Source organism: Botrytis deweyae (genome assembly GCF_014898535.1).
Source record: "Botrytis deweyae strain B1 chromosome Unknown BDEW_002, whole genome shotgun sequence".
NCBI lineage: Eukaryota > Fungi > Ascomycota > Leotiomycetes > Helotiales > Sclerotiniaceae > Botrytis > Botrytis deweyae.
Window position 1 is genome coordinate 693,490 of NW_024066209.1, and position 14,295 is coordinate 707,784.

Consider the following 14,295-nt stretch of genomic DNA (forward strand, 5'->3'; position numbering starts at 1 on the left):
TTGGCTGGGCTGGGCTGGGGCGCGCAGAGTGGAGTGGCCTCTCGAACTTGAAGGTGTAACTTGCAGTAGATGGATGGGTAAGATGGACAAGGCAAGGCGTGCACGCAAGATGAGTGATTGAACAAGCATAGTTCAAGGTTTTTTTTTCTTCCTTCTCTTCTCTTCTCTTCGGAGGTAGTTAGGAATGGAATGGAGGTGGGTAGAAACGGATGAGATTGATTGGATGGTAATATGTGTTCCTGAAGCTGGGAAACTTGGATGGTCCTGGGAGAGAACGGGTTGATTGATGGTTGATAGATAAAAATTGGATAGATAATAGATTGATTAGTACCTAGATAATAAGATGCATTTGATATTGGAATGGAATTGATATTTTTCTTCTCGCGTTCGTGATTCTTTATGTTATTGATTTGCTTGGGATATATATTATATCTATTATACGTACACGCAAAACAGTAAAGCAGCTGAAGATATCTAGCAACGCGTTTTTCGTGATTGGTGAAGATAGAAAGAGGAGAAAAAAACGACTTTGTGAGGTTCGTTCGAGGTGGGTTTTGAGACATTTGGACATTTTGGTAGAAGCTTGGGACGAACGAATCGAGAATCGTTTTGCGAGGGGATTTTCGGGTCGGGAGAAGAAACGAGGTATATTTTATTTATATTTGAAAGACCGAAGGGATTGCGCGCTGTGCGTAGCAGATTTTGGATGAGTTTATGACCTTTCTCATCGCATCACTTCATCAGCCTTGTGTCGACTTGGTGTAAGGTGAATGAGGTGAAGGCTGGATATTTTGGTACGTTTGTTTGTTTGGTCAAGAATTTCCATGTTTTTGTTCAGGTATGCGATGCGAAAATCATAACCTGGAGTCATTGGAAGGAATTTATCGAACCAATTCACAAATACTGATTGCTTTTTGGGGGGATGCGTAGGAAACAAGCAATGGTTTCGCAGGCAGAGCCGACCAATTCGCTGACTGCTCGAGGTCCTTCGTCGGTCGTTTCAAGAGCGAGTACTTCGAGACACCATCGCCGTCACGGTCGAAGTCATACCGGAAGTTCTTCATACATACCGCAGAATGATTTTCCAATCTTCACGCATACCGGGGATGTGGAGATTGTTATAAAAGCTGGCGCGAAAACGAATCGATACTTATTACACCGACTTATCCTAACGAATTGTTCGGGGTTTTTTGAGACAAGCACAAGCCAAGAATGGTCGAGAGCTACTGAGCTTGGAGGGACGGGTGGAGGGGAATTAGCTAGGATAGGTGAAGAATCGGGCAGTGATGTGGGAAGAAATGATGGTGTTCCAAAAAGAAGATGGAGGTATGAATTGGATAGGAATACCGACGATATACCAATGCTCGTTCAAAGGTCGGAAACCTCACTGTCCCCCTTCGGCGCAAACGATAGTCGACCACCACCCCCCGTACGAAATAAGCCTCCTTCATCCAATCCTTCATTCTTCCGCTCTGTCGCAAACTTATCCATCTCCTCGCATTCAACTCCAGCGCCTCCGCAAATAACACAAGAAGATCAAGATCTGCTCAACGACTACGATAATCTATTTCGAATCTTTTACAATCACTCTCCGCTTCTCGATTCTATCGATATCGCTACCGCATACATACAATGCAAATCACTCCTCACACTTGCCGATCTCTACGATGCTTTGGCAGTTGTTGGACCGCGTATCGATCATCATCTCCTACAATTTCAAGGTCGTCTTTGGAAACAAATCGCTAAATATCCTTCCTCGTATCTCAAACTCGGCTTTCTCTCACAATCGAAAACGATATTTGGAGAAGCTCTTATACATGTTGTAGGCGCTTGGCCAGCAGGAGAAAGACATATTAGGAATCAATTACCCGATCAAGTGTTGGAGATCATAGAGGACAAAGTAGAGGATTTAAGGGATATGGTTGGGAGTGTTGAAGGGCAATTATTTCGATTAACTTTATTGACTTCAAGAGGAGAGAGAGTTAATCCGGGTAATGCTTATGCGGATTGGCTGGTGGTTAGCTTGTTTAGACAATGGCTTGCAGAAAATACATCGCCGCCTCCTGCTCCTCCTCAACCATCCCCTAGATCTCGTCAATCTAGTGGTTCCCATAATACACATCATTCGCGAGCTTCTTCTCTAACGATCACTCAACATCAACAACCTCCTCCTTCAACTATATCGCAAAATCAACAAATCGGTAGGACGTTTAAGTTACTGGGTAATGCATCTAGTAGTGCATACTTAGGACATGAAGATTGCAAGCGGTTCTTGAAGTTAACACCGGAACATTATAGTAGAGAGGGACTAAGAAGATTTGAGAAGAGGATGGATGAGATGAAGGAGATGGCGAGGAGGGTTGTGGCGCCTTTGATGAGGTGTGGATTAGAAGGGGAGGGTGTGGCGGTGGGATATCTAACGTGTACGAGAGTGGAGGAGAGGGATTTCGTTTGGTTGTAGGAGGAAGGGGGAAGGAAGTGGTAAACGACAAATTTCACTCCCACAAAATATTCAATGCTTCAGGCTGCGGTCTAGCAGTCAGATTCTTGAGTCTTGATCTCCTTCTGCATCGTTCAATCAATTCGATGGATCTGTCTAATTTGGATTATTTGACTGCATTGGAACAATCAACCAACTTAGTCAGGATAATTATTTGGTCCGAGAGAGGGAGAGGCAATGAATACACGGGTCTACGAACGATTCTCTGGAAGAGAGGAAGCAAATGCGATATACGAACATGAGCAGTACGCACTTTACGAATAATGAGTCGAGACGATGATGGACGAGTCGAACAAAACCAAGATTGGATAATACGAAACGATGATCTCTTCTTTCTCCCCTTTCTTTCATTCTTTTTTCCCTTCACTTTTTTTTCTTTTTTTTTTTTAGGAAAGGCGAGCGAGTGGTGGTTTTGGATGGCTTTGAATTCGAAACGAAACCTTTCTGGCAGGATACCCTTGGCAATTTTCTCTTCTTCTTCTTCGATTTTTCTATTTTATTTTACTTTGCTTTACTTTTATGAGTACTTAGTTTTATTTACGTTCATGTTTATGGTTATGGTTATGATGATGATTAGGATTGGTGAGGGAGGGAGGAAGGGAAGGGAGGGGAGTTTTCGGCTTGTGTCTTTTTTTTTTTGTTTTGGATATGGTGGGAGGGCTCTATGTAGGAGAAAAAACAGGCCGGAATTGACCACTATGTAATGCTACATGCATTCTCACCAAAACAACGCGTAGAGAGAGGTGTTATGCATTGGTCAATTCCGGCCTGTTTTTTCTCCTACGTAGAGGAGGGGTGAGGAGAGGAGAGGAGAGGTTATGATTTGATTTGATAGGTTAGGATTGGATAGGATAGGATATGATTGATGGCTACTAGGCTGGAGGATGTTGGGATTGGATGTTGGAGTAGGTACATAGCAAAGTGGTTACGTTTAGTAATGAATGAATGGATGAATGGATCTATCTATCTATCTACTATCGACGTTTGCTTGTATTATGATGGTTCTTGATGAATGGATAGGATGTGATGTGATGTGATGTGATGTGATGGGATTGTGAATGTGAAGGTAGATGAAGTGGTGAACTGGTGATGGAAAAGAGAGAGAAAGGTAGTAGATGGTTGGTTGGATATAGAGATGGTCAGATAGATAGAGAGATGGATAGACGATTACATACATACATATATATACACTACTGTATGAGGCAGAATGAATGCAATGGTGGGAGATAGTGAATGGATCGAGATGGATTAGAAATAGATTGGAAGATCTATCTACTAGTTACCGCATATATGCATATATGTATATAGGTATCTAATGCTATCTATGCTGACCATACGACACGTCTATGTCTTGGAATACGATAGATAGATAGAAAATAAATAGTTTTTGATGGTCTTTGAAGGGATGATAGATTGAAAGGAGAGCTATTTATATAGTATTGTATATAGTTTATATAGAATATTCAACCCGTCTTGAGATTTTTCGTTGATTGATTGATTGGGATGGATGGATGGATGGATGGATGGGATCGAGACGTTTGGTTGGGGGATATTGAGATAGGGTTTATGATGGATGAACGGCGAGATGGTACTGCTTGATAGGTGATAGGTTTGGGTTGGTGGGAAAGATATGTGTTTTTTGTAAAGGGAACTCGAATGTTGGAGGGATGGGTATGGGATGGGATGGGATGGGATGGGATATTGTAATTGGATCTTGAGAATTTGAGAATTTCATTGTTGGGGAGGAATGGGGAATGGGTGGGATACCTATTGTATCGGATTCTTTCTGATGTTGTGATGTTGATGATATAATAGATAGCATCTACGGGTCATTGCTATGTGTACCTATCCTATCCCATCCATCCCGAGATACTAAATCCTCAAAAGCTATCAAGAAGACGGCCATACGCATATCAATGCTTCTACGATTCTCCGATCCCGAGTTTCTCATTTTGGGAATCGAAAGATCGATATATCAATTCTCGTGTATGAATCTACCACGTCGCGTCTTTATTTCTCGCCACAAGTCGCTATTGGTTGTTGTATCCCAACTCCGCAAAGCTCACCTCTCTACGATATCTGATTTTGTATTCGAGGCAAGATTCGATGTTAGATAATGCGTGCGTTATTGGAGAACGGGATTTCAATAAGGATATTGGCCAGAGAGTATGCGCCATCTGCGGACTTTGCATCGCAAGTTGTTGTAGAGTTTCCGGTTCGTTTGTTATGAAATGAGAGATCAGTCGCAATGTCAGAATTATCTGCAAAATCGTCCGTATCAGCTTTACATTTATATACACCACCTAGCCATCTTCGCATGAGCTTTTCACAACGGCAACATCCAAAGAGACTGCTATTATCGTAGACAATCATGTAAACCATGTAAAATATATTGCCATCTATCTGCGGATACGAATCGATTTATCTTACTTGAAGCAAAATTCAGAATGAGCAGAAAGAAGGATATGACTGAGCACTCGAAATCATATGAAAACACATAACTGAAGAAATTGAAGAACCGAAGGTTCTTCAAGTTCTTCAAGACAGCCTCCTTACCTTCTCGGAGCATTTTCAGATCAAGAATTGAGAGTGCTATGATACGAGTTCTTCATTGCATATTGGGGTGATGATTGTATAGAGTTTGATATTGCTCTCATGAAGTATACGTGTTCCCTGAGTGTCTTATTCGCAGAATCAATAAAACTACGTAGGAAATGCAACTCCACTACCTGGGTACTTCTACCTAAGTAGCTGTCATCAATCCCTTACTTCTATCTACATCGTCGACTCTTCCACAATCTCACTATTCTTCTTCTTCAAGCCCCAGCTAAAAAGCCAAGTTCTCAATGAAAAAAAGGTTTTCCCGAAGGAAGCAATCAAAAATTCCCCCGATGGGGACCCCGAAGGATACCCAACGATTCTCGTCGCCCCGATGTGCAATGGAGGACTCGTATCATAGCACTCTCAATTCTTGATCTGAAAATGCTCCGAGAAGGTAAGTATGCTTTTTAAAAGATCTGGGAAGAAAGGGGACCTTATATAGAAAACCAGAGATGGCTTGTGCACGCTAACAAAGAGGCCAGTTGGTGCAAATAGAGCAAACATGGCTTAATTGGGGTTAGTGGGAGAATCTAAGCGGATGTGGGAGAATGTGGATCTTCGACAATGGGTGTAGTTGGAAAGTTCATGATCAATTTTGTTGATTAATTCAAAAAATGTGTGGGTTTGATCAATCTATATTCTTATTGACCTCGATTGTTAATGTTGAGTTTGGCCATAAGGAATTGAAATGGTAAGGAATGATTTACCAGATGGCAATCATGAATAGGTCGAGGTACTAGGTAGCCAACATAGGTAGATACCAAGATACTTGTCTGTGTAGTATGCATCGCACACTTTAACACAATTTCACATCAATCAATTACAATTGAGACTTACTTTTATTTCTTTACAACCACTTTTTTAATCGTGATGATTGTATCATGTCATTTATCTACTTCCACTTCACTATGGTCCTTTATCCCTTTCCTTAATTCATATCATCGCTTCTCTTTTCTTTTCACGTTAAAGTGAAAACTGGCGACGTTGGCAGCGTTGTGTTTTACTTATGACGGTTTATCCATCTTTAATTCCCGATTTTTGTTTGCATTGAAATGCCACACACAATAACCTATTTTATACAAGTGCTTGGAGTGATTTGAAGTGGAATGTGGTGAGCTACCACATATTGAGGAGCCCATGTGGCATCGATCGTGTCTTTCAAGATATTTACATTCATCGGATCGTCGTGAGGGTGGTAAACTGTTTGCTCGTGTTCTCCTCTCATAAGGTAACATCTTCCTACACTGTTTTCTCTATATTATATTCTCTACATCATTCTCTCTATATGCAAACCTGGGAAACATGCTGACTCTGATCTAGTGCTTTCTTTCGACTCTCGTCTCCTTCAAGAATGATACAACTGATGAGTGATTTCTTCCAAATAAGTCTGCAGAGATACGGGGAGATCATGTCTTCTTTGTATAGGTTATAATTATGGTGTTGATTATTCCCAGTTTCTCACTATGAAGCCAGCACCCTGGTTGAGGACAATTCTATACCTGCCCATGGCAGGTCACTTCAAAGTGGCCGTGTTTAAGTAACCGTGCTTATTCAGACGAATAAATGCATCCATTCTGTCGGACAATCGTGCAAGCACAATGTTCCTGTCGAGGATATAATGATTCGTGAGTTTAGAATCTACTATCCCCCCCCCCGAACAATAAAATGTGCTGATTGTTTTATTTCCTGTTAGGAAGCTCACAAATTGATACCTCCATGACCAAACGCTGTATGCTTGATGTCACTTTTCTGTCCAGGAACACAGTTGATCAATGTGCCGTCTTTCTCTGGTCCGAGTCTGTCCGCTAGAACATCCTCGTGTGTCTGATGACGACTGCCTAAGGTCAATGTTATCTCCAGGGCTGAACAACTCATAAGGTTTGCATGTCCGGCATTTCCTAAAACAATTAAGCATGCTAACTCTTCGAATTTCAGGTTACAGGGCTATACATCATTTACATTTGAAAGGCGGGATGTGGCAATGGAACCGCAATCGAATCTCCCAAGGTACTATACCACGATTATGGTTATACGATCATTCAACGCCACCAAGCATCATTTGTGGTGACACAGTGCCGATAATGAAGAGTATATCATTGTCAGCTGCCACAGTATCCTCCGCCTTCATAAAGAAAGATTGAAAATCTGTATCAAGGACTGCGCGTGCTGGATAACAGACATAAGTATAATTTATTCTAGCCCTACTTGGGTTAATACAAATTGACCACCATACATGCTAATGACTGGAGAAACTCTTTCTGGATGAACGATTGGTAGGCCGTTGGATGCTACCCTGTGTTTAATAACATAAGGCCGTAATACCCCCACGGTTTCGGAGACGAGCCTTTTCCGGATTGAGCAACCCTGAGGACATTTCTAAATTTATGAGAGAAGAATAAGCGTCATAAAATCACAGATATTATTATATATTCGAGTGGTGCCCGGATATACTAACTACCCTTTGTGGAGATTCTGTGAGTATTGAAGCTGCATTCTAAGATTAAGCTCACGCACAGATGATGAAGAGAAGTTGATGGTAAGACACAAAACGTCAGATCATGAGACTACACAAGACAAAGAATTGTTGTTGAAATAAGAGATGAGAGAGTCAAATAAGACTGGAGCTTTAAAAACTGTCACTAAAAGGCTCGGTACAGATGCACTTAGCTCATGCATGGGCTTAATCAAACGATTACTGCATCGAGGATGCGAGAGAGAGAAAGTATCGAGTGTCCTAGCCAGACATGTAACTATAAAACCTCTTTTGCAAAAGACGTCAGTCAATTGAGTTGCCAGCAGTTTCGGCATGGGCTTAATCAAACGATTACTGCATCGAGGATGCGAGAGAGGGAAAGTATCGAGTGTCCTAGCCAGACATGTAACTATAAAACCTCTTTTGCAAAAGACGTCAGTCAATTGAGTTGCCAGCAGTTTCGGCATGGAGCTCAGTCAAACGATGACTGCATTCTTGGAGAGATATAGGCCAGTATCGATTGCCGCAGCTCAGGCATATGGATTTGCACCTATCTAGCTGTTTTGAAGCTGAATAGTGGGCGTCATTCTGTCATCTCTGAACTTGATAAGAACATAAAGTCGATTCTGAAGCCGGCTGTATTGTCTGGGAATCAATTCATAAGTACCCCTCCTCTTGGCGAGGAACCAAATAGGGTTCATTAAAGCTTGGAGTACAGTCCAACAAGGTATGACCCACCCAACCATTTCTTCATTCATTCTAGGACATTGATTCAATCTGAATCTTGCTTTTGGTTGGGCATTCTACATCATTCGGAAGATGATGCCATCTCAAAATATTGGCGAATTCTCGTGTGTGTAAAGCTTTTAGATCTGGACCTTATCAGGACTATCCGTTGTCCTAAATCAAATAGTTGCTTGAGTATGTACTCTTGTTGAGTAAGCTCGTGAGAAATTTCGCGGGATCCATGCTGGCCGACTTGTTGGCACCCGAACTTTCTTGGGTGTTATGTTCTCCGGCCATGCATCATGTTCTCATTTTGGTTTTCTGGAACCTGGAGCCCGTGTTTTGCTATCATTTACTTTGGGCCAAAGGTCTTGTTCCCAAGAATATGAGATTTCCGGAGCTCACTAACATGCATCAGGCGTAGCGATTTCATTTTGTTAATCTTAAAAGTCAGCTGATGTCGACTTTCTTTTTCAAAAAGGAAAAGCAACGACCCGAAATATTGTTTGATCGGCTTCTTAAAAGTATGAGACGCTTAAATCATGGTTTCTATGCAAATTCTGGGGTGGACAAGAGAGGGTTACGGGGCATTGACGTCTTTTGTATGTTGAGTTTTGCGTGTTGAGGCAGAAAAGGCTCACCGATCTGTGACTTGTTAATAGATAACAGCAGGCACGAGCATATTTGCAGGTCAATTACGAAAGTGAAGGGTACCTATATGCAAGGTTAAAGAGAAAGTCCACGGGCGTACAGTTTCCACGAAAAGCCTTGCTGATGTCCTTTCTTTTAGTGAACAGTTTGAGGGAGGAGTAAAATTATTCAGGGCTAAGGCTTGCCGGTGTAGCAACTGACTTGAACGATTTGTTCACTGTTGCATCCCACAGAAGGTACTCCGCCTTGTTTGTTTCCCTAAAGAAGATTTGAAAGTTCAGTCTACTCATATAGGACAGTGATTTCCGCACTCTCTGGCCGCCCTAGAATTCGCGTTTCTTCCTTCGCATGTTACAACTCGGTTTCGTTCAGCTAGTATGATTATGCTTACAATACAAGTACTGACTCTGGTCCACGATTGTTGAAATAATATATGTCTGTGGAGATGCTATCCGACAGCATGCTTTCACTTTCAAATTCAAATCCACTGTCCACTTTTCTTTCGTTGGGATTCTCAACCGAAAGGCTGCAGCTAATAACGCGGGTAGCACTCAACTACTATCTTCAAAGCACCGTAATTTGAGCTGGATCTTCAAGAACGTCACCTCTGAAATCTTATTCGATCTCCAAGTCTTCCATTTCAACTTCAACAGTTAAAAGCGCCAATAAATCCCTGGAAACTTTGATATTATGGCTGTTCTCGACTCCCTGCCTGGGATTGAAGTTGCGGTATGTGTTGATGGCGAGCCATTGAAAGAATATGAGAACACCGAAGATGAGTTGATATTGAATGAGCCAGAAGGACTTGGCAAGAAGTTTGAAGTCGCTAAACATCAGCGTTCTGTGACGGTTAAAAAGTTTGTCGAATCTACGGCCGGCAAGTTCTTTACCATTAAATGCACCATCAAAAGCCCATATAGATATACAGGCGCTTGTACGCACATTTCATTTTTCTCTTCTATCGATGGCGAGAACCTGTCTTGCGCCCCTCTTTTCAACAAAGAAACATATGAAAAGAATAGCTCTGGCTTGACTCGAGAGGTCGAAGGAAATCTCTATAAGGAGGAAGGAAAACTACTACTACAGAGATTAAAGTTCACAGAGATGCACTTGAGTAAGATTCCAACGGCCGCGCGACTTTGGGTAACGTACTAAGACTATATCAGCTCAGTGGGATAATTCGATCGAAGCAGCCATTCGGCCTGACGGAAGCGGACGTTACGTGGGTGAAATCGAAGTGAGAGTCTTTCGAGAAATGTCCCCATCAAAAACCAGTCTTGTCAGCACAGCTCCATTAGTTAGTAAAACCGAGATTCCAGAGAACTTGTTGAAGGGCCAAGCAAAATCACATAGCACATTGTAAGACCTCATATGTTTTTACCACTCGCTACTATATTACTGAGAGTTATGGACCGTCAGCTAATCTTGCGGATAGATTTAGTCAGGGTGAGGCTGAAAAAGAATGCAAATATCTGAGAACGAAATGCTGCGATGGTGGAATAGAGTATCCTATTGCAATTTTCAATTTTCAATATGGCTCGAAAGGTTGAAGTTTGTTCCACGAAAGCACGTCCAGTCATCACTAATTGTTTAATGTATAGGAGATCTTGAAGCATTAGGTATTGTCGAAAGAATGTCGGAGCCAGAGTCACCGTTTGGTTGTGGTCATGATTCTAGACGGCTACCTATACCGATGAGTGGACCTCAAGCTCCAGAGAAGTTGTTCCGGGGTACGATGAGAGAAGCGGAGGCGGAAACGGAGGCAAAGCTATCAAACAACAATTCTGATGGCGGATCTACTTCCAAGCCACTGCCAAACACGTTTGCATCTCCACCAATCAAGCAAAAACTTCAAGATTCTGGATCTGTTAAAAAATGTATCGCAACAACCCCTTCAGTGCCTATCGGCTCTTCTAATATCACGTCCCCAATAAATTCTGCATCCTGGAATCTTCAAGATCTAGATCCAACACAGACTGGACAATTGTTTGGACAGTTCCTGCAATACTTACAAACACAAGGAGGTGGACAGCCCTCACAAGCACCCCCGCCACTCCCAGTAGAAACCACTCCCGCGGCTCTTCCCAGCCTATCAAAATCCACCAGTAGCAGCGAAATTGTCACTACAGCTACTTCGAAGCCAAAAGTCAAACGCGAGAAAGAAGGAAATGAGAATGAGAGTCGCAAGAGACGTCGCAAGGTTAGAGAAAAAGTTACTATTGACCTTACAGAGGACAATTCTGATGATGACGTTGTGATTGATCTTGATTCGGATTGAGATTTTCAAATGTCTCTGGGATCAATGGGTAACAAACAACATCTACGATCATCTAGGTTGGTTCTTCTGAGCCGAGTCTTACACCATCAATCTAATCATTATAGTGCTTTTGTTACGTTGGAAAATTATTATGGACGATTGGTAAATTTGGGGGTAATCCAAGGAACACATCGTTGAACAACATCGTTACGCTATTAGGAAGTTTATTTGAAGAAAAGATAAAGACTGCTAGGCGTCTCATACCAAGTCAATACTACTGGCAACTTAAATATTCATCAAACATGAAAGTATCCCACAAATACAAAGTCGTATAATTCCATACAAAACCTGTGCTCAAGACTTCATGAGTATGTATAATGGTCTCTCCCACTTCTCGGACGAAGAAATTACCACAACTTCTTTTACTCGTGTTTCATCCCAATCTTCGAAAAAGTAGCGACGATAATTCACTCATGTCCACGTGGTATTTATTGGGAACTCTCCCAAAAATTGTAGTCTAGCTCAACCTCAACGTTGATTACCCCGCTCTCAATTGAAGCATGAAGATATAATCCCCAAGAAGCCTTCTCCTCTCTTCCTGAACCTCTCAAAACTTTCAAGATATCTTATTCTCTCTCAAACCTGCCCTAATTATCGCGAATACATCTCACCTCCGTTCGTATTGCCAAAAACGAGTTCAAACTTTTTGAAAGCTACTCTTTTCTGGCTTGCCAGTCCAGCCTCCCTGGCTTTTCGTTCAAAAGCTACCTCCAAATTCATAGAAAGTCCATTTTTACAACTGGAGTTAACAGTTATCTGCATCCCCAAGACTTTCTGGGTTCATTTTTGCCTTCCACACAGGATCTACTCTCACGGAAATCCCCATTCTCAACGCAAAAATTTCATTCTTAAACACTTCACTTTTCTAACACTTTCGAGTTGTATCTTCATTGGTTTGACATTATCATTACTTTATCTTTCCCTCGTTCATCATGCCTATGCGCAACAGTATCCCTGTTCTGGAACCTCATAACCCTGGAATTCCTAAAGGAGTTTACCTCCCATTTGTTCCGGGTATCACGGCCCAGATCATTTCCAACCATGGGGAAGCATTCCCAAATTACGATCCTCGAGAAAGTGAGCCTCTTATTCCAGATGATGAGGATTCTGAATACTCTCGCCTACATACCGTCACGAAATATATCGCGGTAACCAATGACTCATCCTTTTCAATTCATTTGAAGGTTGATCGACCCTATCCTAAGACCATGGAATGCGCTCACTTGCAGTTCGAGATTCTTGTAGACGGAGAATTTGTGTGGAATGCTTGGTGTGCGAGGGCTGATTACAAAAGAAATGGAAAGTTTATGTGGGAGGAGACTATTGATGGGATGAAGGTGGGTAAAGGACACAGGTGCGAGATCAGCAAGTTTAAGTTCAGTGCCATCAAGACCAGTAAGTAAATTTCAAACATTTTTTCTGATGTAAATCTTCAATTCGGTCTCAGTCCCAGAGTTCTATGAGTGAAAGGAATTCTTTACTCCTTTGCTATATATGAGGGCACACAAGAGATTAGATGAATCAATGCGAGGAGCGTATGAGAGACTAATGAGACTTTGCAGACGATGATAGACCTACTCCTACCGCTTTTCAGCGTATCAAGGATTCCATGAACAAAATTGGCAAAATTGAGATCAACGTTTATAAAACTAAGTATGGAAAGCCGGGCGGAGATGTCATGAATAACAAACTAGCGTTTCGAAACAAGAGCAACATAAATGTTCCTGAGAGAGCATTGAAGGGAGCTGAGGCCAAGAGCCATGGCACTGCGTGAGTGCATTTTCCACTTCCTTCCGACAACGCTTTCTAATAGATGCCCAAATTAGGTTGGGTGCTGGACAGAAAACTAGTAGAGGAAAGGTTTTCTCAAACGCCCAAAAACATGACGAACGCCCAATGATAGTATTTCGCTTTCTATACCGCTCCGAAGGTTTGTCTGGTCCATGCTGATAACTGGAAATCGATCACTGACCATAACACACTCGATACAGAAGCGCTTAAATCTATGCACATCATTGAACATACGCCCACTCCTTCTCGCTCCAGCTCACCAGAAATTGAGGACCAAAGTGGTAACAACCTAACAGCTGCTCAAGCAAACTTGGCAAAGCAGATGGCGGATTTAGAAACGCAAAAACAACAGATTGCGGAGCAAATGGCGAATCTGCAGAGATTGACTACCAACTCGGCAGGCGGAGGTCATTCGGGCAGCCGAAAGAGAATCAAAAGAGAGAATGATGATGAGCCTGAAAGTAGCCAGGCAGCCAACAAGCGACGCAGAACGGAGATGAGTAGAGGAAGGGTTACAGTTGATTTGACAGGTGATAGCGAGGACGAAGAGGTAAAACCTGCCAATATGGACAGCAGGGACGAGGAACGAAAGGCTATCAAATTGGATGACGATGATGAAGAAGATAGTTTGTTTGTTGCAGACAATCGGAAAGGTACATGCCTATTGATATGAGGGCATGATCCTTATCTGAAATCCTAAGCTGGTAGCTTGCAGGTGGAGGGGTAATGAGAATAACCCAATGTTGGCTTTGAGAAGCTCAATGCACAAAAAAGTTATAGACATGAATAACAAGCCATTTATTATCTCAAGCACTCATTAAACTGCATTTTTTGACAAAACTTGAGCTGAAAACATTCATGGCAAGAAGTAAATGCAGACAATGGAAATCACGTGAGATACATGTGGTTTGCATTGTTCCAAGTTTAGCGTGGATTTTCCTTGGAAGCGAGAGCGCTCGGCTCTTCTCTCACCACAAAAATATCTGATGACGTTGAAGCTCCGAGCTACAGGATACATTAACCACTACTGTAACAAATAGCTTGTTGACTTTTCATCAACACATCCTTCTTCAACAATACACTCAACTTTCTTCTCCTTCACCACATCAAAAGATTATCTATATTACTGTGAGTTTTCTTCTTTGATCTTATCTCATCATAGGGACAATGAAATGAATGCTTTGAGCTCAATACATTACGAATGCACTTCGTAGGATCCTTTCGAACATTTACTGA

General features: G+C 42.0%; 4 protein-coding genes across 4 annotated transcripts; 3 read left to right on the forward strand and 1 right to left on the reverse strand.

Annotated features, from left to right (window-relative positions):
- Nucleotides 1-940: 940 nt before the first annotated feature.
- On the forward strand, nt 941-2,461 carry EAE98_000909 (uncharacterized protein; the record flags this gene model as incomplete). Its single annotated transcript, XM_038948526.1, has 1 exon — nt 941-2,461. One exon carries the CDS (start codon nt 941-943, stop codon nt 2,459-2,461), a length of 1,521 nt encoding a protein of 506 aa, XP_038814792.1.
- Nucleotides 2,462-4,609: 2,148 nt separating this feature from the next.
- EAE98_000910 (uncharacterized protein) lies at nt 4,610-4,882 on the reverse strand (the record flags this gene model as incomplete). The annotated part of the gene is made up of 1 exon (XM_038948527.1): nt 4,610-4,882. One exon carries the CDS (start codon nt 4,880-4,882, stop codon nt 4,610-4,612), a length of 273 nt encoding a protein of 90 aa, XP_038814793.1.
- A 4,759-nt stretch (nt 4,883-9,641) lies between these two features.
- On the forward strand, nt 9,642-11,229 carry EAE98_000911 (uncharacterized protein; the record flags this gene model as incomplete). Its single annotated transcript, XM_038948528.1, has 4 exons — nt 9,642-10,065; nt 10,118-10,310; nt 10,387-10,397; nt 10,553-11,229. 4 exons carry the CDS (start codon nt 9,642-9,644, stop codon nt 11,227-11,229), a joined length of 1,305 nt encoding a protein of 434 aa, XP_038814794.1.
- Nucleotides 11,230-12,200: 971 nt separating this feature from the next.
- On the forward strand, nt 12,201-13,872 carry EAE98_000912 (uncharacterized protein; the record flags this gene model as incomplete). Its single annotated transcript, XM_038948529.1, has 4 exons — nt 12,201-12,663; nt 12,831-13,038; nt 13,095-13,198; nt 13,260-13,872. 4 exons carry the CDS (start codon nt 12,201-12,203, stop codon nt 13,730-13,732), a joined length of 1,248 nt encoding a protein of 415 aa, XP_038814795.1. The 3' UTR covers nt 13,733-13,872.
- Between the last annotated feature and the right edge of the window lie 423 nt (nt 13,873-14,295).